Source organism: Dermochelys coriacea, chromosome 3 (genome assembly GCF_009764565.3).
Source record: "Dermochelys coriacea isolate rDerCor1 chromosome 3, rDerCor1.pri.v4, whole genome shotgun sequence".
Lineage (NCBI taxonomy): Eukaryota > Metazoa > Chordata > Testudines > Dermochelyidae > Dermochelys > Dermochelys coriacea.
In genome coordinates this window covers 65,346,346-65,370,012 of record NC_050070.1, presented here as the reverse complement: position 1 = coordinate 65,370,012, position 23,667 = coordinate 65,346,346, and the positions used below count along the sequence as shown (strand labels likewise).

General features: G+C 43.5%; 1 protein-coding gene across 1 annotated transcript in view; it reads left to right on the top strand.

Annotated features, from left to right (window-relative positions):
* Positions 1 to 23,667, top strand: part of ME1 (malic enzyme 1) — a 356,730-nt gene that overhangs the window by 157,949 nt on the left and 175,114 nt on the right. Inside the window, exon 4 of the mRNA XM_038397226.2 lies at positions 1,651 to 1,726. Within this exon, the coding sequence (XP_038253154.1) occupies positions 1,651 to 1,726 (76 nt within the window). The remainder of the gene's footprint in view (positions 1 to 1,650; positions 1,727 to 23,667) is intronic.

Genomic DNA, 23,667 nt, shown 5'->3' with positions numbered 1-23,667 from the left:
TGTCCCAAATATTTTAAAGGGACAAGGTCGGTCATATCTTTTATTGGACCAGTTTCTGTTGGTGAGAGAGACAAGCCTTTGAATTTACACAGAGCTCTTCCTCAGACCACATCCAGGATGGTGGATCCCTTTGCACCCATGAGAACTCCAGTGAAATCTGTGAGGTTCCATTGACGCCTTATGGCCATGGGTCTACTTGCCTGGAGGTGGCAATGGGACTGTGAGACCATGTGCAGTAAATGTTTATATAGTTTTTCTTAAAAAGAAAAGGAGTACTTGTGGCACCTTAGAGACTAACAAATTTATTAGAGCATAAGCTTTCGTGAGCTACAGCTCACTTCTGTAGCTCACGAAAGCTTATGCTCTAACAAATTTGTTAGTCTCTAAGGTGCCACAAGTACTCCTTTTCTTTTTGCGAATACAGACTAACACGGCTGCTACTCTGAAACCTGTCATAGTTTTTCTTGTCTCTGTAATAAAGACAAATTTTATAATAAAATTAATTAATCTTACTTTATTCCTGTGTAATTTGTATTGAAATCTGTGTAATCCTGTATAATTTGTATTGAAATCTTCGTTTTTGTCATTTTCTCCGTGGTTTTTAAAAGTGAAGTCAATGAGACTTCTGCTGTTGCCTTCATTAAAGCTAGGATTTCACCCACTCTGTCACATGGGTTATGAGATAATACTGCATTTCTTATGTGCATATAACTTCCATTGCAGCTGAGGTAATTTTGAAAAAGGGCTGTAGGATGATAAAAAAAAATCAGTGAATAGTGAATTAAAATAACACTTTTAGCTCATTGGTATAAATTCCATTGTATTAGCAGTGCTAAATAACAATTTTCAAGCATTCTGCTAAAGTAAAATTATGAGTACATTCAAAACTACAGTATATTTCCTCTTTTGGGGGGCCCAAGGGAAGTTCTGTATATGCAAAGCTTGTAGTATCAGACCCTTCTTGCACACAAGTCAAAGGGGATGGCTAACCCTATAGGCTGGTGGACTGTTTTTTTAAATAATGTATGCAATTGCTCCTGCATTCTTATGATTTGTACTTAACCTAGAGCATTTCATGGACACTTTATACTTTAGTTCATAGGAATCGGCCTATTCTTTTTCAGTCTGCCAAATATATTTTGTAGATCTGCATGAAAAGTATCTATATCATATGCTACATGAATTAATCTTATTTTGTAGTTTCAGACAAATATCCTATGAAATGCATAAACAATTTAAAATATGTTTTAAATTCAGTCTTATTCTTAATATTGGTTTATCTGTTTTAACCAGAGGGCCAAATACTGTATTTTTAAGTAAATCAATCAGAGTTTACACTTGAGTGGCCAAATCTGGCAATCTTTTACCTTTTTGAGTGCTGAATCAGTTTTAAAAGTAATATTGTATTCCATAATAAATTAAACACTTTTTTTGATTTAGCTCATAGAAGTGTTTCTCACAGGCTTACATCTCTAAACAGGTGGTTATTGAGAGTTCCATTTTGTCCTGTGATAGTTTTTTTGATTTACAGATATTTTAACACATAGCTGCTTGATACAGAGTAAATTAAATAGACATTTAAGTAAATGCTAAAAATTTTAAATGTTTATATAATGTAGAAATGCAAAATATTTATTTATTTGCTTGCAGAGGTCTTTTTATCACCATCCATGACCAGGGGCACATTGCTACAATGCTTAAATCATGGCCTGAAGATGCCATAAGGGTAAGTTCAATTTTATTTGTGTGGCAAAGTTGCTTTTGATCTGTATCTTTGTAACTGTGGATAAAATGTTTTGACTAGCTACTGCTTTTAATTCAAATTAAATTAGGTTATGGTGGTATTAATTAGTTGCTAGTGGTTTCTTAAATCATTGTTTTATCAAAGGCACTTTCCAGTTGCAGCTTCAGAATCATGAGGCTTTTAAACTGTGTTATGTGTTAGAGCTTCCTTTGCTGTTTAGAATTTGAACTTCTTGATAACTTGCCAATTATATTCAGTCTCATGTAATTTAAAGGTTTCATTTGTTTTTGAATATGATATGGATCGATTTAATTATTTACATCTGAATGATCTCTACATGTGGATCAGTTAACTCCCAAATATGACATCTTCTCTATATTTCTCTATAAAGAAAGTTCTGCTAAGCATTTTACAGTCAAAGCAATTTCAGTAATAATTGATTCTAAAGAGTTCTCCCACAAGCTGTTTCTATTCTCCACTCACAGCTGTTTGTCATAGAATAAGGTGTGAAAATTATTCATTCCTTTAAAATATCAAAGAAATCATTTCTATTCTGATCCTAAAATCTGAATGTACTTTAGTATAAATGAGTGACAAATGCATCAATAAGCAATGGTAGATGGCTTTTGGAAAATACAGTTTGATCCAAATTATCATTATAAAGTGGGATTCTCTCCTTTTCTGTTGTTCTTTTTCTCTCCCTCTTATCCCATCTGTGAATTAGGGATAATGGTGCTTGCCCTTCTCTGTAAAGCACTTTGAGATCTGCAGATCAAAGTACCTCTATAAGCAATAGATGGTGGGAGGTGATGGTATTCATTTTATTATATTGTTTTGTATCCTGAGGTTGCTTTCAGGCTTAGTCTCATTTTTAAAATAATAATTATTGTTGATTAAGCAGGAATGCCCAGGTTTTTATGCAGAGAATTTCTTTTTTACTTAATATTTTAATTTGGAGTATATCTCCTTTTTATCCCATTTTTTTGTTTTTTTTTGATCCCTTAAAAATGTGCAGCTGAGGTCAGTGAGTGTTCATATCCTGTGAACAAATACTTATAGGTGCTTTTATACCATGTAAAGCCTCCTTAGAACAACTTTAACAGCTGTTTTTTTTTCAAAAACACGCTGAAATAGCTTAATGAGGAAACATTTGAATGGTCCAAATATCCATATAAACAGTGTGTTTGTGTGATACACAGTGATCATTAACTTATGTCCTTTATTTAAATTTACAAGACCAGATTTGGTTACAATGTAATAAACAAAAATTGAACTTAACAGATGTTCAAGTTATCCTTTTGAGTGTAATACGTTCATTTCTACTGGCTTAGTCTACCTTTCCTTGTGAATGAGAGTTTTACAGGATACAATCTAAATGTACTGACTTGGAATACACTAGAACTATTTTGCAACATATTTTTCCATATATAATCTTTAAGGTTTGTTTTAAATAGTTTTATAACAGCAACATTCAGTGGAGATTTTACCACAACATGCAGTTTTAATCTTGCACTGATCTGTGAAATATAGACAAATGTTTTGGTTTCTTTTTCCATTTCCAGCATCCGTGTGTTGACACCATTTTTAACTATTTGCTTGTTCTATATATCTGTCATCTGCATGTGTATTATATGTAGAAACACACATACAGTATGTGAATGTGGAGAGGTTAAATGGATTTAGCAAGGACAGGTACATTATAATATTGCTTGCAATTAAAATGTTACAATAGAAACCATTAAAAGTCAACATTTGCTGAGCATTTCCTGAGTTACCACAGACCTCTTTTTAAATTAGTGCACAAGAACACTGTTGTTTATAAAGTAAGGTTATGAAGTAAGGTTGATGTATACATAACCTACTTATCACAAAAACACAAAAGTGAGAAAATGGAAAAAAAAGGCATTTAATAGTACATATAATATGTTTTTGGACCCAGAGAGACAGAATTAATCACTAAATCAGACAACACAGCACAACTTTAACTGCCTCAGCAGGGATACCAGCCTCTCAACACCCCCTGCTCCCCTAATTGCCCTAACACCACTGCAAACAGATCAGACTCCCTCATACACCCTTAGTCTTTTCTGAACTCTAACCCTCTCTGGAGTTGGTTGTTCCTGATATATTACTCTAAGCCTCTAGGGGATTCACAGAAATGGCTACAGAGGCTCAGGACTCAGTTTCCCAGATTGTCAAGAGTCCAGGGGAGAAATTGAACAGTCTGGAAGGTACTACGAGAACCAACCATAAGCCAGAACTTGGAGACAAAGGGTTTGAGTTTTACTTTTGGGTTTGGCTGCTGTTGGAGTAGAGTGGAAAGAGAACCATGACTGCCTGGGAGGTCCCCATTAAACTTCCCATTCCTACCCAAGGGAAAACTTTGAACTCTGGTGCTGTGTGGGTCACTGAAAAGTGTCAGCCCAACAGAGATCAGCAACCCAAGAGGTTGAGGAGTGATTTCAGTTTATACTTAATCTCTGACCCTTTTCTCTGTCACCTCATCCTGGACCCCAGCTCTGACACTAGGCTCTGATTCCTGGCTACCGACTTCTGCTCTAATCACTGGGCCTGACTCCTGCTGTAACTGCTAGACATAACAGCCCACGTCCCAGTCACTGACAGTTTGAACTGTTCCCCCCAAAAGACAACACCAGTTAGAAAATTAGAGCTGATGTGGTGAGCATGGATCCTACAAAGACCAATATCTCTCTGACGGAGATAGTGGTAGTCTTACAGATCTTGCAGGTCCAGGTTGCCATCCTACAGGCACAGAATATAGTCCTGCAAGTTCAAGCCACACCACTTTCAGGTGGTGACCCCTGCTATCCTTGAGCCCAAGCTCCCCCTACCTGACAAGTTCAATGTGAGTCGTGACAAATTTTGTGGGTTCCTAAATCTGTGTCATCATCTCCTCTTTCTGCTATGCCTGCAGTCGTACTCCTCCGGCCAAGCGTGAGTAGGAATGGTTATCAGCCTGCTTACTGGGGAGACTATAGTTTAGGTGTCTCCTGTCCTGGAGAAATCAAGCCCACTTCTGGGACTATTTGAGGACTTAGTTTAGGCAGTGGCAGTAAACTTCAATGACCCAAGTCATAAGCATATAGCCGAAGCCATGCTTTAGGTGTTGAGGCAGGGACGCTGTCCAATTGCTAAATATGCAGCAGAGTTCTGATGCTTGATAGTGGATACCGAGAGGAACAAGGCTGCCCAGTTTTATAATTTCTGACTTGGAATAAACAATGACATTAAAGATGAACTGGCATGGGTGAGATCCCTCTCTGGCCTGGATGCCTTAGTCAATCAATGCATCAAGATCGACCACCTCCTGGCTAAATGATTCAAGTAAACAGAAGTTCCTACTGGTTTCCGTCAGCTCTGCTGACTCTGGCCCCTGCATCACCAGTTCCTCATCCATCATCTGAACCCCTGCAAGTCGACCAGGTCCAGCCCCACCTTTCTGACGTGGAGAAGAATCGATGCTGAGCATCGGACCTATACTTATATTGCGGGGAACTAGTGCACATTATATCAAGCTGCCCTGTCAAGGTTTGATCTGCATGCCATGCCTCAGTTCTGATAGGGGAATCTGGGCTGGGTTGGTGTCCTTCACTTTTCCCCAGCAGTCCACACCAGCAATTGTCCATCAGTACGTGGTGATAGCCAATCAGAATCCAACACATCCCTCCCTCTCTGGTTCCACCTCCGGCATCCGGCGATGCCTGACACCAACCTAGAAGTGCTTGTGGACTCAGGTGCCTCAGACAATTTCATGGATCTGCAGTTTGTCCAAGCACACAATATCTGTCCCAGTCTTCGGAGTACCCTGAGCTAGTGGAGTTCATACCTGGATCACTCCTTTCACTGGGACTGATCACCCCCCAGACAGCTCTCTTAGAGGTAACTACTCTTCAAAGTCATTGAGAAATCCTTCAGTTGGGGCTACTTCATGCATTGTATTCATTTGTCCTTGGCATTCCCTGGCTTGTCGCTATGACCATGCAGCTGCTGGTAATCAGGCATAGTTCACTTTGACTCCCTGTCTTGCCAACAGTTCTGTTTCGCAACAGCCCACCCAGTCCCAGCAACCCTTTGTGGATTACTTGGTTCCCCAAAGATTCCCCTTGAGACACGAAGAGGAGGTCCAAAAGTGACTCTGGCAACCCCCACAGCTTCCCTAATAGTCCAACGTATTCCTATTAAATATCAATATTATGCCAATATATTTGACAAAAAAAAAGCCAACACTCTACTGTCCCATTACAGCAACAACTGCTCCATCAGCCTCCAGCTAGGGACAAAGGTTCCCTTCAGGTGCATTTACTCCTTCTCTGCATCTGAATTACAGGCACTCCGGAACTATCTCAAGAAATACCTGTAGAATGGGTTCATTCTCCCTTCCATGTCCACAGCGAGGCCCCTGATCTCCTTTCTGGCTAGAGTGACCTAGACAAATTGGAGCATTGGGCCAAAAGAAATCTGATGAGGTTCAACAAGGATAAGTGCAGAGTCCTACACTTAAGAAGGAAGAATATTCTATGATTCTATGATTATCTCAAAATGTTGGCCCGCACAACTAACTCCTTTTATTCTCAGAAGCTAATCCTTTTATTCTTCCCAGGCAGAAGAATATTATCTGGAGCAAGTAGCTACTGGCTGTCAAGCTTGCTATCAAGGAGTGGCTCCACAGTGTAGAACAGAGGTGGGCAAACTACGGCCCGTGGGCCACATCCGGCCCATGGGACCGTCCTGCGCAGCCCTTGAGCTCCCAGCTGGGGAGGCTAGCCCCAGGCCACTCCTCTGCTATCCCCCTCCCACACAGCCTCAGCTCACTGTGCCACCAGCACTCTGGCCCACTGCTCCTGCCGGAGAGTGCAGCGGTGTGGCTGGCTCTGGCCAGGCAGCGGGGCTCCGAGCTCCTGCTGCTATGAGCGGCATGGTAAGGAGGCCAAGAGTGGGGGGGGTTGGATAAGGGGCAGGAGATTCTTGGGGGCTGTCTGGGGACAGGGGGCAGTCAGATGGGGTGGGATGGTCAGGGAACGGAGAGGAGGGGTTGGATAGGGCGTGGGGTGTGGTTAGGGGCGGTCAGGGGACAATGAGCAGGGGGGTTGGATGGGTCAGGGATTATGAGGGGGGCAGTCGGGGCGGGAAGTGGGAGGGAGCGGATAGGGGGCAGGTCCCTCCTTTTCACTTACTTTTGAGTTTTTGGTAACCTATCATCCAAGGACAAAAAATGTGAAGGCAGATGCCCTGTCCCGTAAAGATGAATATCTCAAGCCTGGTGAAGAGTCCTCTGCTACTGTGCTTAAACTGTCCAACTTTGTCAAAAGGAAGATCAACAGCAGTCTGTCATTCTCTATCTGCTCTTTGCTCCCCTGTGATCCATTCACAACTCAGATCCTCCAGCCTCTGAATGATGCGGGTACTTGACCCAACTTTGAGTTCTGACTATAATACTGTATGGCCTCCTCTATTACATTGGTTGCATTTATGTGATGGAGGGACAATCTAAGCTTCAGGTAATCAAATAATGCCACAATTTGCGACTTGCAAGCCATTTTGGCCAATTCAAGACCTAGTACCTGCTGTTGAGGAACTTCTGGTAGCCAGGCCTACAAGCTTATATCAAGGATTATATAAGATTCTGCAATCCCTGCACCTGTACCAATCACCTGTGATCAAAACCACTACATTTCCTCCAGCGTCTGTCAATGCCTTCACATCTTTGGTCTACTATATCTGTGGACTTCGTTGTAGAACTGCCACGGTTCCAGGGACACTTAGTAATCTTGATTGCCATTGATAACCTAGCAAAGATAGCACATTTTATCCCATATATATACTGTTCCTAGCACACAGGAGACAGCTTGGCTCTTCCTGGAAAATATCTTCCATTACTATGGATTACCAAGGGGCGTTGTCTTGGATGGGAGCCCCAGTTCATCTCCCGATTCTGGCGGGAATCCTCAGACTCCTTGGCATCAAGTCCCTCACCTTGTCTGCCTGTCACCTGCGGACTAAACAGAGAGAGTCAGTCAAATTTGGGAGCAGTATCTTTGCTGTAAGCAGTATCTTTTGAGTAAGCACCAGGACAGTGAACTTCCTCTGCTGTGCTATGCAAATTTGCATATAACAATGCAATCCAAACCTTTACCTACCATAGTCCTTTCTTCATAAACTATGGCTTTCACCCATGCTTGCACCCAGGCTTGCCCATGAGTTCTCCAGTACTGGCTGCCACGGATTTAGCCTCCAACCTGCACTGGGTATACCAGGAGCTCAAGGAACATTTATAGTCTACCAGAGAAGCTTATAAACATCATGCAGACTAGGACTGGCAGGCTGCCCCCAATTTCAACATAGGGGACAATGTGTGGTACTCTGCCAAGAACCTCTATTACATTGGTTGCATTTATGTGATGGAGGGACAATCTAAGCTTCAGGTAATCAAATAATGCCACAATTTGCGACTTGCAAGCCATTTTGGCCAATTCAAGACCTAGTACCTGCTGTTGAGGAACTTCTGGTAGCCAGGCCTACAAGCTTATATCAAGGATTATATAAGATTCTGCAATCCCTGCACCTGTACCAATCACCTGTGATCAAAACCACTACATTTCCTCCAGCGTCTGTCAATGCCTTCACATCTTTGGTCTACTATATCTGTGGACTTCGTTGTAGAACTGCCACGGTTCCAGGGACACTTAGTAATCTTGATTGCCATTGATAACCTAGCAAAGATAGCACATTTTATCCCATATATATACTGTTCCTAGCACACAGGAGACAGCTTGGCTCTTCCTGGAAAATATCTTCCATTACTATGGATTACCAAGGGGCGTTGTCTTGGATGGGAGCCCCAGTTCATCTCCCGATTCTGGCGGGAATCCTCAGACTCCTTGGCATCAAGTCCCTCACCTTGTCTGCCTGTCACCTGCGGACTAAACAGAGAGAGTCAGTCAAATTTGGGAGCAGTATCTTTGCTGTAAGCAGTATCTTTTGAGTAAGCACCAGGACAGTGAACTTCCTCTGCTGTGCTATGCAAATTTGCATATAACAATGCAATCCAAACCTTTACCTACCATAGTCCTTTCTTCATAAACTATGGCTTTCACCCATGCTTGCACCCAGGCTTGCCCATGAGTTCTCCAGTACTGGCTGCCACGGATTTAGCCTCCAACCTGCACTGGGTATACCAGGAGCTCAAGGAACATTTATAGTCTACCAGAGAAGCTTATAAACATCATGCAGACTAGGACTGGCAGGCTGCCCCCAATTTCAACATAGGGGACAAGGTGTGGTACTCTGCCAAGAACCTTAAATCAAGCCACCCATCCTCTATCTAGGCTATCAATACTTGGACCCCTTCTGGATTATAGAATGAGTAATCCAAGTGGCCTTCAGGTTGCAGCTGCCTGAGTCCTTGAAGATCAACCCCATCATTCATATTTCACTTTTAAAGCCCTACACTTTTCACTTTTAAAGCCCGAGAACCCATACACAAACCGCTCCAATCTGCCCCTGCTACCCATAACATTCCACTGACAGAAAGAGTACGTGATCCACAAAATCCTCAACTCTCAGCATGGGAAGGCTCCAATACTGGTGGACTGGAAATGCTATGGCCTGTATGAGCAGTCTGGGGCACATCCCTGACCTATCGCAAGAATTCCACTGGAAGAATCCTGAGAAACCAGGTCCTGAAAGGCTTTCAGGAGGGCAACCAACAGGAATCAGAGCCTGCAGAACCGATTTCTGGGCAACCTAATGAGTGCAGCTAGCCTGTAGTAGGCTGCCTGATTGGCTACACATCCTGTTTGGTTGGAAGAGTCAGCAGACTGGCTCTTTAGCCCAGCAGCAGCAGTTCGGTGACTGCTCAAAACAGTTGATCACAGGCTTCTGTGTCTGTTTGTTTCCAACCTTACTCCTGCCTTATTCCAGTCCTGCTTCTGCCTTGTTCCAGTCCCACTCCTGCCTGGGACCCTCTGCCTTACCTCCCTCCAGATAACTCAGGCCTGATCCTTGGCTCAGATTTCTGGCTACCAACTACTGCTTTAATCACGGGCCTGACTCTTGCTCCAGCTGCTAGGCTTGACTGCTTATGTCTTGGTCACTGACACTAAGGACTAGAAAGCTACCACCATTACAAAGGTATTGTGGAAAAAGATCTTTGTGTGCTATGGATTGCTTTGTAGAATCTACTTAGATCAAGGGAGAGAATTCGAGAGCCATCTTATCAATGAGCCACTGCAGATGGTGGGCCTGAGGAAATCCAGAAACTCTCCCTTTCATCCCTCAGCCAGAGAGATTTAACAGAACATTGTTAAGTATGTTTGAACCTCTGAACCTTGATCAGAAACCCAAGCCAAGTCAACAGTTGCAAGAGGCCAAGAAAACAGAAGTCACAAGGAAAAGCTGAGATAGTCCAACAAAGCCAGATGTGATACCCATCTGAGTGATCAAGCCATACAACCCGCAGACTGGATCCTGATATGAAATCTTGGATGCCAGGGAAAGCATAAGATTGCTGACTGTTGGAAGGCTGAACCCTATATTATAGAAGACATGTTGCTAGACCTTCCTGTCTACCAAGTTTGGCCTGAGGAGGGGAGAAGACATAGGAAGACCCTCCAAAGAAACCATCTTCTGCCCATTGAATAGCTAATTCCCAGTACTGTACTAACACTGCACTACTGACATCTGTCCAAAAACCATCTGTCACTTAGAGCAGGAAGACAGGCAAGAGAACGTCACAGTTTCCATTGCCATCTCTCAGTATAGCTTATTTAGCTGAAGCGGAGGTGGAACCTGTTGCATCTGATGATGACAACAAATGTAGTTTTCCATATGAAAGTTTAGTCTATAAGTGCACCACTCTGTTGGCATTCAGTTGGGAAAAGCCCCATGGAGCATATGAAATTCCAGTCTGGAAGAACCCCTAGTAACTGACCCAGTCCATCCCTGATGTCCCTAGGCATGAACTGAACCCTCAGCCAAACTCTTCATATCACCCAGGAATCCAGAGGAAACAAGGAAAAGATGCAGATCCAGGCATGGAGCAAGAGGTAGGGAGTGCATGCCCTATTGCTGCTGAAGAGCTACCCGTATCTGGGTGCTGTGGGTTAACCTATGACTCTCCTGGTATTTCTTGTAAGGTGCCTTTCTGTGTAGTTCATAAATAGGTGTCAGGAGCTTACTGTCCAGTAGTGGAAACCTCTTTATATTGTCTTCAGGTTTTAGTAGGACAGTGTGTTTGTGTACATTGTGTACATTTAGTAGGACAGTGTGTTTGTGTACATTATTGTAACTTGTATCATGTATTATTTTAAATGTTTATTGAGGTTCTTGATGGGGACATCAAGTTTGCCCAGGCAGGGGAGGGTGTAACCCCATCTGGAGTTGATGGTTCCTCACATATTACTCTAAGCTTCTAAAAGCCTCACCCTTATACTACAGCAGCAATCAACAGAGAAGCTTAGGACTCTATTTTCCAGATTGCCTAAAGTCCAGGGCAGTAACAGAACAAGCTGGAATATACTACCACAACCAACCATAAGCCAGAATTCAGAGACAAAGCGTTAGATTTTACTTTTGGATTTGTCTGCTGTTGGAGTAGAGTGGCAAGAGACGCATCACAGCTTAGGAGATCCCTGGTAAACTTCCTGTTCCTACCCAAAGGGAAACTTTGAACTCTATCAGTTGTTAGTGCAGAGGTGGGCAAACTACAGCCTGTGAGCCACATGCAGCCTGCAGGACCGTCCTGCCTAGCCCCTGAGCTCCAGGCCAGGGAGGCTAGTCCGGCCCCTCCCCTGCTGTCACCCCTCCCCTGCAGCCTCGCCGCGCCGCCAGCGCTCTAGCTCGCTGCTCCTGCCAGGCAGCATGGCAACATGACTGTGAGCTCCTGCTGATCTGAGCAGCATGGTAAGGGAACGGGGGGGGGGGGGTTGCATAAGGGGCACGGGGTCACGGGGGCAGTCAGGGAACAGGGGGGTTGGAAAGGTGTGGGAGTCCTGGGGGCCCTGTTGGGGCAAGGGTGTGGATGGGGTTGGGGCAGTCAGGGGACAAGGAGCAGGGGAGGTTGGATTGGGGGGGATCCTGGGGGGTGGTTGGGACGGGGGTGTGGATAGGGGTCGGGGCAGTCAGGGGACAGGGAGCAGGAGGGTTGGATAGGCGTGGGAGTCCTGGGGGACCTGTTGGTGTGGGGGGTCCTAGGAGGAGGCAGTCAGGGGACAAGGAGCGGGGGGGGGTTGGATGGGTCGGGGGTTCTAAGGGGGGCAGTCAGGGAATGGGAAGTGGGAGGGGGCAGATAGGGGGCAGGGGCCAGGCTGTTCGTGGAGGCACAGCCTTCCCTACCCGGCCCTCCATACGGTTTCACAACCCCGATGTGGCCCTCAGGCCAGAAAGTTTGCCCACCCCTAGGTTAGTGGATTACTGAAAAGTATCAGCCCCACAGAGACCAGCAACCTGGAAAACTGAGGAGCAATTCGGGTCAGGGTACTGAGAGCCATTGGACTGCAGACTAGGGAGCCTTGGAGTGATATTGTTCTTTTAGGAGTGTAGACCTTGTAATAAATCCCATGTCTATTTATTTTGCCTGTGAGTTTTAAGCCAGTTGACGATTACAGTGCCACATTCTGCGGTAAAAAACTGATTCTCAATACACTATCTGCCTAGGCAAGTGGTGGGAAGGAGCTGGATGGTTTGGTTCTGTTGTAAGTGTTGTGAGGTGAAGAGTTTGAGGTAGTGTTGCTATTTTATTGTTTTAGTTACTCCTGTTCTTTCCTTATCCCTTATCCTTTGTTTCCTATGCCTAATAAAGTTCACCCTGTTGTTGTATTGTTACTTTAGGGTTTGTGATAATTTTATTCCTTGTGTATTGGACTGTACTCCTAATATAATAGTTTATAATTATAATTATAATATAATTTGATAGTAATCAGTTTCCCAAAGGACAGTACCTCTTATGTTCAGAGGCAGTAGGAGGGGCCCCCTGGTGTGGAGGCACCAGATGCAAAGATGCATATTTCAGGACCCACTCCCCTGATGTGAGATGGGAAAAGTCACCCAAAGCATCCAGCAACAGGAAGCAGGCTTAAGCCACGCCTCAGGGCTGGGATTACAGTATCATTCTGGAAATCACACTCACTCCATCTTTTGGAAGCTCCTGAACTGGCTGATTATTTTCCGAGAAGCTGGTCTCTCATTAAGTATCTCTTATTTTGTCAATAAACATCTCTGACAAAACACAAGCACCCTTAAAAAACAAAATCTATTCCCCATGTACCATGTTATTTTCCAATTTTGGATGCAAGAAACATTACTGTAGGCATAGACCAGAACACAATTTTATGTTCCCCTCCTAAACTGTATAGAAAGGCTTCTGTATACTCCATCAGCAAACACTAGTAGCTGATGTAGAACATCTCCATCAGTAAATCACAGTGCATTGATTAATTTCTGATGAATAACATTAATACTTTATTTTCCTTTTTGTTAATTAAAAATCCCAGAGAGCCAAACTTTCTCTAATTTTTGCAATTTTTTCATTTTCTACAGTTTGTAGTTTTTAAGTTTGTGTGGCCCAAAAAATTATGAGGGTTAGACTGGAGTGTAATTTTATTTTTGGCCAATTGTAGATTATTAGATAGTTGCCACATTGTTCCTGTCAAGCTGTTGCTATCAATAACAAGACCTAAATCCTTTTCTTTCTTTTTTAAAATGCTGATATAAGCTGGGAGAATTTGTTTTCCTACATGAAATTATCTCAACTGGAATTTAGTCTAGACATTTGGATTGGCAAATACTGTTCTTGATCATATTGATCTTTAATAAACACAAGTGATCAAAGAAAAGGAGTACTTGTGGCACCTTAGAGACTAACAAATTTATTTGAGCATAAGCTTTCGTGAGCTACAGCTCACTTCATCGGATGCATACCGATGAAGTGAGCTGTAGCTCACAAAAGCTTATGCTCAAATAAACTTGTTAGTCTCTAAGGTGCCACAAGTACTCCCTTTTCTTTTTGAGGATACAGACTAACACAACTGCTACTCTGAAACAAGTGATCAGAAACTCACTCCTCTGAAAGATTCTGGCATTATTTTTCTTTAACACAGAGTTGCTAACTCTCATAATGTTATCACAGGTCTCATGATATTTACTATTTTTCTTAAAGCTGAAGCACCTAGAGCTGAGATCTTTCTTTCTTTCTTTCTTTCTTTCTTTCTTTCTTTCTTTCTAGCCCTTTTGATAATGGAGAAGAGCTTGAAAATGTGAACTGAGTGCTTCTTAAAGGCTGAAACACAGAAGGAAAATAAAAAGAACCCCAATTTTATAATATTTAAAAATCTTATGTCAATCTCATGATGGTGGAGGTGAAAAGGGACTGACTGACATGATTTTTGAATCCCTGGATTGGCAGTACTACTAAATACAATGCTGAAAATTGCTTTAGTACTGAGTCAGGTATTTCACCTTCTGAATGTCCAATTCAGTTCCATGCATAATTTGGGTTTTCTTAGACGCCCAACTAAATATTGAACAGGCCAGAATCTACTAAACTTCTGAGACCTGACAAGATCATAGCATGAGATGTTAAGGCTATAGGTAATTATGAACAAAATTAGACATCGTTCATTGTTAAGTCAGAAGTTAAACAAGCTTTTCTCTTTGATATTTGTGGCACCTTAGAGACTAACAAATTTATTAGAGCATAAGCTTTCGTGAGCCACAGCTCACTTCATCGGATGCATTTGGTGGAAAAAACAGAGGGGAGATTTATATGTGTGTATATAAATCTCCCCTCTGTTTTTTCCACCAAATGCATCCGATGAAGTGAGCTGTAGCTCACGAAAGCTTATGCTCTAATAAATTTGTTAGTCTCTCAGGTGCCACAAGTACTCCCTTTCTTTTTGCGAATACAGACTAACACGGCTGCTACTCTGAAACCTCTTTGATATTGTCATCTTGGAATTTTCCCAAGATTCCATCTGTGAGCTTTCTTTCAGACCACCACTCTGATTGATGATCTAAGAAGAGGGATACATACCTTACCATAAAATATACTTAAGATATTTATTTTTATATATTTAAATTCTAGTTCTCTTTTGAGTGATACACATGTGAATTCCACTCTTGGTGTGCATGCGCCCCGTGTGCAGTTGCTGGGAATTTTTCCATCAGTGCTTGGGCTGCTCCTCAGGGCTGCTCGAGTTCCTTCAGCTGCTGTGTTCTGCTGGTGCTGGTATAAAGAGCCCAGCCTACCCCCAGTTCCCTCAGTTCCTTCTTATAGTTCATGATGGTCACTGGAATGGCTCATCTTGCTTTTGCAAGTACTTTCAGTTGATTGTGTTCTCTTGTATTTTGTTATAAATAGTTTAGTGTTATTAAGGTTATTTTAGTGTTCAGTATTCTTAGTTAGGTTTTTACCCCACCTGAGGGTTTCAGTCGATTATCGGTGCCAAAGGATGTCTCGGCTACACGCTTCAAGCTCTGCATTTCCTGCAATATGGCTATGCCCTTGAGCAACTCACACTCAGATTGCTTGAAATACCTCAGGGAAGCTCATACTGGGGAGTGTTGCCAAATTTTCAGCAACTTTCAGCTTTGCACAAAGAAAGATTGAGAGACCAAGCTAAAGTTTCTACTTGTGGAGGTGGTCTTGAGATCTCCATGCGAGCCAGGACGGTTAGACTCAGCACTACGTGCCTTGGTTCAGTAAGGAGTGGGTCTCCTACCATGCCTGAGTTCTGATCCTGCTCACCATCCACAGTGCCTACAAAGAGGAATAACGAACAGACTGCTGAAAGGGGAAGATTCCTGGCACTGAAATCTGCTACACCTGGGGTTAAGAGTAGAATGCAGTCTAAGTATAAGCACTCTGCTTTGGTACTGCAGAAGACAGCACTGTTGACTCCGGTGCCTAGGCAGTTTCAGTTAAGTCCAGAGCCAGAAGGACCACCTTCCACATCTGCAACACTGCACCACACTGTACCAACCTATCTTGTTACCGACCACATCAGAGGTGTTTGCAGCTACCAGGAACCTCCTGACCCTGATGGTGCCAGTATTATCGGCAATACAAGAGTCAATGCTATTGGTGCTAGTGGGCATAGGAGAACCAGCAGGGTTCCTACAGCACTCTATACCATGCCAGCCTCATGTACCCTTCGATACCATCAAAGGGAAAACCCATGATACTTGCCTCTCTGCAGGCCTCTCCACCTTGGCACTGGTTGCATCGGGAACTATGCTCAGTGGAAGGAGAGTCGTCTGCTTCTGAATCAAAGGGTCCTACATTTCCTAACTACAGATTTGCTCTTGCTACCCCTCCTCCATTTATTTCCATCTTTCCATGGATCCTGTCACAGGAGTACTATCGAGTCGTTAGCTAGGAGGTCACTAGGGGCCTACACTTGTCCAATGGCTTTTTTGGAATCCTTGGTGCTTCCCCTCCCCCCATATAAAGATCATATTCCAGGCATTCCTATTTGGTGGCCTTGGAAAGGTGTTTGGCACCTACCTACTGGGAAGCACCCATTCCTGATTCCAGTCCCAAACTTGATAACAGATATCAAAAGCCAGCTCAACTGGACCCTGTGTCTCAAAAAATCTACAGCCACGGCTGGCCTCTTCTTCTTCCTCTTCTGACAAGGCAGTTTCAGGAGGGGGCATCTTGCCTTCCCCAGATGGCTATAAGGCACACCAAGAATTGTTAGAGGGATGTCTTAAGTTTTGGCATACAGGTGGAGAAAGTAAAAGAATCCTAACATTGCTTGCTTGATATTTTAGCCATTTAGGTCCTTCCAGAGTGGCTCTGCCTCTCAATGAAGCCATTATGGACCCAGTTAAGGTGTTATGGGAGACCCCTGCATCTCTTCCCCTCAGTTCAAAAAGGTCCAAGTGCAAGTATTATGTTCCCGCCCAAATATGAGTTCCTTTACTCCCATTCCCCCCTTCCCTGGGGTCCCTGGTAGCATTTGTTGCCAATGAGAGGGAAAGGCAGGGACATCAGGGCATAATCCCCAAATCAAAAGACTCAAAAAAGTTAGACTAGGCTAGGAAGGTTTGTTTTACTTGGGGCTTGCAGCTTAAGGTTGCAAACCAGCATGCACTTTTGGGCAGGTGACTTCAATGTGTGGGACTCCATGCTAAAATTTAAAGACCTGCTTCTAGAAAATGCTAGGCAGAGTTCTCCTTATCGTGGATGGGGTGAAATCAGCCACGAGGGCCTCACTGCAAGCTGCTCTGGATGTGGCTGATCTAGCTGTCAGGTCAATGGCTTCAGCAGTGGCCATGCATAGGAGCTCCTCATTGCAATCCTCTGGGCTCTCACAGGAGGTCCAATAGACTATAATAGCCTTCTCTTGGAGGGATCCTCACTCTCTTTTAAGAGAAGACTGACACTGAGCTCCCTGGGTTAAAGGACTCAAGGTAATCTTCCAGGAAGCACTTCAGGCCTCAGCATCTCCTCCGACATTGTGCTCCAGCTGTCTGACAGGACCTGCAGAGAAAAAAAGAGTAAAGGTTATAGGTGTAGACCACCTCCTTCTCCTACCTCTGAATCAATGCCTGCCCCACCTAGCCATCCAGAGGGTTCTGAACAGGCAGTTTTATGGGAGACTTGAGGACATCATGCCAGTTTCCAGATGCCAGACCCTGTTTTTCCTTTGTTTGCAAACGACCTTTCCCATTTCCTCAGTCCTTGGTCTTGTATCACCATGGACCACTGGGTGATGAGCACTGTAGAAGTGGCATATATGGTCCAGTTTATTTCTACCTCTCCTTCCCACCCTCCCTCCCTGTTGGTCTTCAGGGACCCCTTGCACAAAGAACTTCCTATTCAGTAGGTTCAATCTCTTTCAGGTGGGAGCCATAGAGGAGGTTCCACAGAATTTAAGAGGAAAGGGTTTCTATTCCCGTTCTTTCATAATCCCAAAAGCAAAGGGAAATCTCAGACCTATATTAGATCTGTGCCAGCTCAACAAATATCTCAAAAAGATAAAGTTTTGCATGGTCACCCAGGCATCCATTATTCACTCTCTGGAGACTGGTATACTGCACTCAATATAAGAGATGCCTACTTTCATGTGTCGATATACTGAGGGCACAGAAAGTTCCTCAGGTTTGTAGTGAAGCACCCACATTACTAGTTCACGGTGCTTCATTTTGGCCTCTCTGCTGCTCCTCAGGTGTTCACAAAATGTTTGGTCATGGTTGCAGAGTTCCTGAGGAGATGTGGAGTGCAGGTCTACCCTTACCTGGATGACTGGCTAGTCAATGGCCAGTCCAAAGCTCAGCTTATATCCAGCATATGACTCATTCAGTCAGCCTTCAAGGCCGTAGGCCTACTGATCAGTGTAGACAAGTCTACCCTTTACCCGGTACAGAGGATAGAGTTTATAGGAGTTGTGTTGCACTCTACCCAGGCCAGAGCGTTCCTCCCAGAGGCAAGATTCCAGTCTATTTAGTCTCTCATGACAGACCTCAAGTTTCAATCACAACAGCCTGAAACTATATGAGGTTCGTACGGCACATGGCCTTGTGCACATATGTAGTATGACCCGTGAAGCTGCACCTCAAGCCCCTCCTGACATGGCTCGAATCCGTGTACTTGCCAAGCTGTCTTCATCTGGACACTGTGCTCATGGTACCTTCATAGATTCTAATTTTGCTGAATCGGTAATTGGATCTTTTCAATGTTTGTGTGGGTGTTCCCTTTCTCTGCCGTGAACAGTCAATGACACTGGTCTCAGATGTGTCAGCTCTAGGGTGGGATGCTCACTTGGAGCCCCTCCAAATTCAGGGTCTTTGTCCTCAAGGGAGCTCACTCTTCATACCAATGTCAGAGAGCTCAGGACAATTTGTCTTGCCTGTCAGTCTTTCCTACCTCATATCAGGGGGAGAATCCTATTTGTTCTTACAGACAACACCGCTGCAGTATTTTACCTCAACAGGCAGGGAGGAGCTTGCTCATCCCTCCTTTTTCAGGAAGCAGTTCACCTGTGGGAATTTTGCATAGCCCATTCAATCAACCTTGAGGTCTCTTACTTTTCAGGGGTGTAGAACAAGCTAGAAAACCGCCTGAGCAGGTTACTTTTGAGTCACCATGAGTGGTCTCTTTGCTCAGATGTAACCAGATGCATTTTCCAGCACTGGGGGCCTCCCCAAATAGACTATTTGCAGTCAAGTCCAACAGAAAATGTCAACAGTTCTCCCTGCAAGGTCACATCCAAGCTTCATAATAGGTACCTTCCTGCTACCCTGGACATAAAAGCTTTACTACAATTTCTCCTCAATTCCACTCCTATACAGAGTGCTACTAAAGATCAAATGGGATCATGCCCAGATTATGTTAATAACCCCAGTGTAGCCCAGCCAACACTAGTTCTCCATGCTACTGGACTTCTCAGTGGGAACTCAAATCTCACTCGGATTTGATTTCTCAAGACCACAATCAGATGCTCCACCTGAACCTGCAATCCCTTAATTTAACATTCTGGAAGCTCCAAGGCTAAATCTCAGCGAGCAGGCTTGCTCAGAGCAAGTTTTCCAGATCTTACTAAGTAGCAGAAAGCACTCACAAGGGCCAGTGAACTGTCAAAATGAAAGCGGTTTCGTATCTGGACTTGTCAGACCGGGGTCTCATTGATGCACTCATCCATCCAACATGTAGTCAACTGTCTGCTGAACCTGAAACAGCAAGACCTTAGCTATTTTCTCTATCAAGATTTACCTGACAGCAATATCAGCTTTCTACCCTTGCTAAACTGAACTAAAACAACAGTCAACATTCCATTCAAGCCACTGGCAATGTGGGTATGATCCAGACCTAACATTCGTGTCTAAAGACCAAAGTGGTAACACTCACATCATAGCATTTCCAAACAGCCTACGCAGGTCTATAATGATCTATGTAGGCATAGAAATTTCTGTGTTCTTTCCGAAGCAAGTATCACGATGGAATTTTGCTAAAGCTGATTGGGATGCCTAAAAACAGACTGTAGATAAAACTGTTGCAAGAATTCCAGCAAGACCAGAATGCTATCAATGGTTTGCAGGGCTCCTGAAAGTAGCAGGAAAGAAGAATATTCCCCGAGGATTCCGGAAAAAGCAAACTACCTGCTGGACGAGAGAGATGCAGGAGTTGCTCTGGAAATACAATCAGACCAGGAGCTCTCGTACTTCAAAAGCCCTGCTACACTTTATGGCTTTATTGCGTGCAAAACCTTGATTTTACATGTTCAAGTCATCAAGGCTGGACACTACTACAACGTCTTGAGGCCACTAATTCCACAGAGTACTGGCCACCAAATATCTGGCCAAATTCAATTGCCTCCAAATTGGTGGAGAACACAAAAGGACCACATGATAAGCACACAAGAAGAGAAGTGTATCAACAACTTTACCGAAAACTTGCCTCAATCCCCTGAGAAGAACCTTCCACTATCAGCATCGGGGAAGGAAAATAAAGACTTGCAATGAAAAAAGGGAAGACTGCAAGCCCTGATGGTATTCCATCAGAATTCCTCCACCATCTCAGCCCCAAAGGACTCCAGTGGCTCGCAACATTGTACTCCACTACCTTAAGGACAGTACAGATCCCTGAAATATGGCGTGAGGCAATGGTAATTGCCATTCCGAAGCCTGGAAAGCTCCTTGATGAAGCAGGAAGCTATAGGCCAAATTCTCTATTATGTACAACCTATAAACTACTTGAACGTATCATCCTCAAAAGAATACTCCCTTGTACTGTTGGCAGGCTTCCGGTCAAAACGTAGTTGTTGTGACCAAGTTCTGGCACTCACAACTCACATTGAGGCAGGTTATCAAAAAAACCTAAAGACTGGCGCAGTATTTGTTGACCTGTCATCTGCGTATGATACTGTATGGATTAAGGGCCTGATGCTGAAACTTGCTAAAATTATACCCTGCTACGAAATACTTTGCCTGCTTTTAGAGAAGCAGCCATGTTAGTCTGTATTCGCAAAAAGAAAGGGAGTACTTGTGGCACCTGAGAGACTAACAAATTTATTTGAGCATAAGCTTTCGTGAGCTACAGCATCCGATGAAGTGAGCAGTAGATCACGAAAGCTTATGCTCATATAAATTTGTTAGTCTCTAAGGTGCCACAAGTACTCCTTTTCACTTTGCCTGCCGTGGACCAGGCTGAGTAACACCCCATATCATAAACAGTGGGCTAGCACAAGACTCTGTATTTGCGCCAACCTCTTTTAATATTTACATAAGTGACATGCCTCCAACTAAATCACGAACATTTGGATATGCACATGATCTTGCCATGACAATCCAAGCATTAAACCTCCATGACATTGAGAAAGCATTAACTGAGGACCTCCAAAATATGGAACAATATTTCTGGAAATGGAGGCTCAAACCAAACCCTGGAAAAACAATAGTAAGCACATTCCATCTTGATAATAAGAGTGCCAAAAACACACTGAAAGTAGATTTCTGTGGTAAAAATGTGCAACACGATTACACTCCAACATATCTCGGAGTGAAACTCGACCGCACCCTCTCCTTCTATGATCATCTTGAGAAGGTAGCTGCAAAAATAAAAATGAGATCCAACATAATCCAGAAACTAGCAGGTCCAACCTGGTGTGCATCAGCATCAGTGTTGCAAACATCTGCAATAGCATTTATATATTTAATAGCTGAATATTGTGCACCGGTATGGAGCAGATGCAGCCACACATGACTTGACACAGCTAAATACAGTGATGCGGTGCATCACGGGAACCCTTAAGTCAATTCCAAAATCATGGCTACCTGTCTAACATCACTCCCCTGCCGATACGCAGAACTGCTGCAACATTCTGCGAAGCTTAGGGTTCCAGGAAAAGTGAATCCAGGAAAACAGATGTCCATGATGTCTATTCACCAAGAACTTGACAATGTCCCCCCTCCCCACAACATCTTAAATCCCTTAAGCCTTTCTGGGAATATTTGTTTAGTTTCATGCAGTCAGGCTATGATCAGAAGGAGGCTTGGAAAGCAGATTGGGCTAAACAAGCACCTTGTGCCAGATCCCATGCAGAAGATTGGGCTAAGCAAAAAATAAGCACCTTGTGCCAGATCCCATGCAGAAGGTTTCTGGGTTTGACCTTCCATGGTCAGCTGGTCAACTCTGAACTGAATTCAAACCAGCCATAGTAGATATCTAATGCTCAAATGGAAAATCAAGGACTCCCCGGTATGTGAGTGTGGTTCCCCATAATATATTGTCAAACATATCACTACCTACTGCCCAACTTATAAGTATAAAGGAGGCATTACTGCAATAAATTCTGCTACTTGTGATGTAGCCATTTGGCTCGATCAACTGCTGGTGAAATTATAGGTTTCAGTTGCTGCTCTACACCAGCCATATGAAAGAAGAAGATGACGACCCTCGCTGGGATAACTTCTGTTTTTTCTAACAACATGACAATGACATTGCACCCTCAATTAAAAGAACCTGTTCCCCCATGGGACTTGAACTTGGTCCTGTCTAAACTTGTGGGCCATTTGAGACTTTGGAAATGTGCTCCGTACTACACCTTTCATGGAATGTGGTTTTCCTAATTGCTATCACTTCTGCCAGAAGAGTCTCTGAACTGCATGCCCTTTCATCTGAACCACTATATACAGTCTTCTTTAAAGAGAAGGTATACTTATACTCTCATCCAAGTGTTGTCCCTAAAGTAGTTTCAATTTTTCATATCAGTCAACCAATTTACTTATCTGTATTTTACCCAAAACCACACACAAATAGGGACGAGCAAAGGCTACACATATTGGCTGTTAGATGAGCATTGGTGTTCTATATAGACAGGACCAGATTGTTTCAGTGGTCCACTCTTCGTGGTTATAGCAGACAGAATTAAATATCTTCCAATCTCCTCACAGATAATTTGATATTGGATAACTTCTTGTATCAGCTGTTGTTATGACCTGGCAGGTATTTCTCCACTAGACAAGTTGACAGCTCACTCCACAAGAGTGCAGGCATCCTCAGTAGCATTCCTAGTGCAGATCCCTATCCAGAACATTTGTAAAGTAGCAACCTGTTCATTGGTGCACACTTTCTGCTCTCATTATGCCATCACCCAGTACTCTAGAGATGATGCTATATTTGGTCGTGCTGTACAACAATCTGTATGTACATGAACTGTGATCCCTCCACCTATATTACTGCTTGGGAGTCACCAAGAGTGGAATACACATGTGCAATCACTGAAAGAAAAAAACCTGTTACTAACTTTTCATAACTGTTGTTCTTCGAGATGTGTTGCACATGTCCATTCCATGGCCCTTCCCCCACCCTCTCTACATTGGAGTTTCCAGAAAGAAGGAACTGAGAGAGCTTGGGGTAAGCTGGGCTCTTTATACTGGCACCAGTGGCACACGGCAGCAGAGGGTGCTCAAGCTGCCCTGCTGGTTACCACTGAGGGAAAAATTTCCAGTGACTGTGCATGGGGCACGAACACATCAAGGGTAGAATGGACATGTGTAACACATCTTGAAGAACAACAGTTACAACAGGTTAGTAACCATTTTTCAGTCAAAGTTGCATTGCCTTTTACCCACCTCTTAATTCTAAATTATTATCTTTTACTCTGTCATATGTGACTCTTCACTCATATGATTCTGTCCAGTGTTACAGAAACCTTTGTTTTGAGTCCAGACAGGTGTTCTTGGTTTTAAATGTGTCTGAATTTTGTTTTATTATGGTGCTATTTCTAAATACTTTGAGATCTACTGATTAAAAGCACTAAATAAGAGCTGGGTGGTGGTGTTATAGTTGATGAAACAACATATTTGCATGTATACAGTAGAACCCTCTTATAGTAAAATATTGTCTTTTATATTCTCAAAAAAGCTGCACTGCAATTGCAGGAAGCTCTAGATGCTGTGTT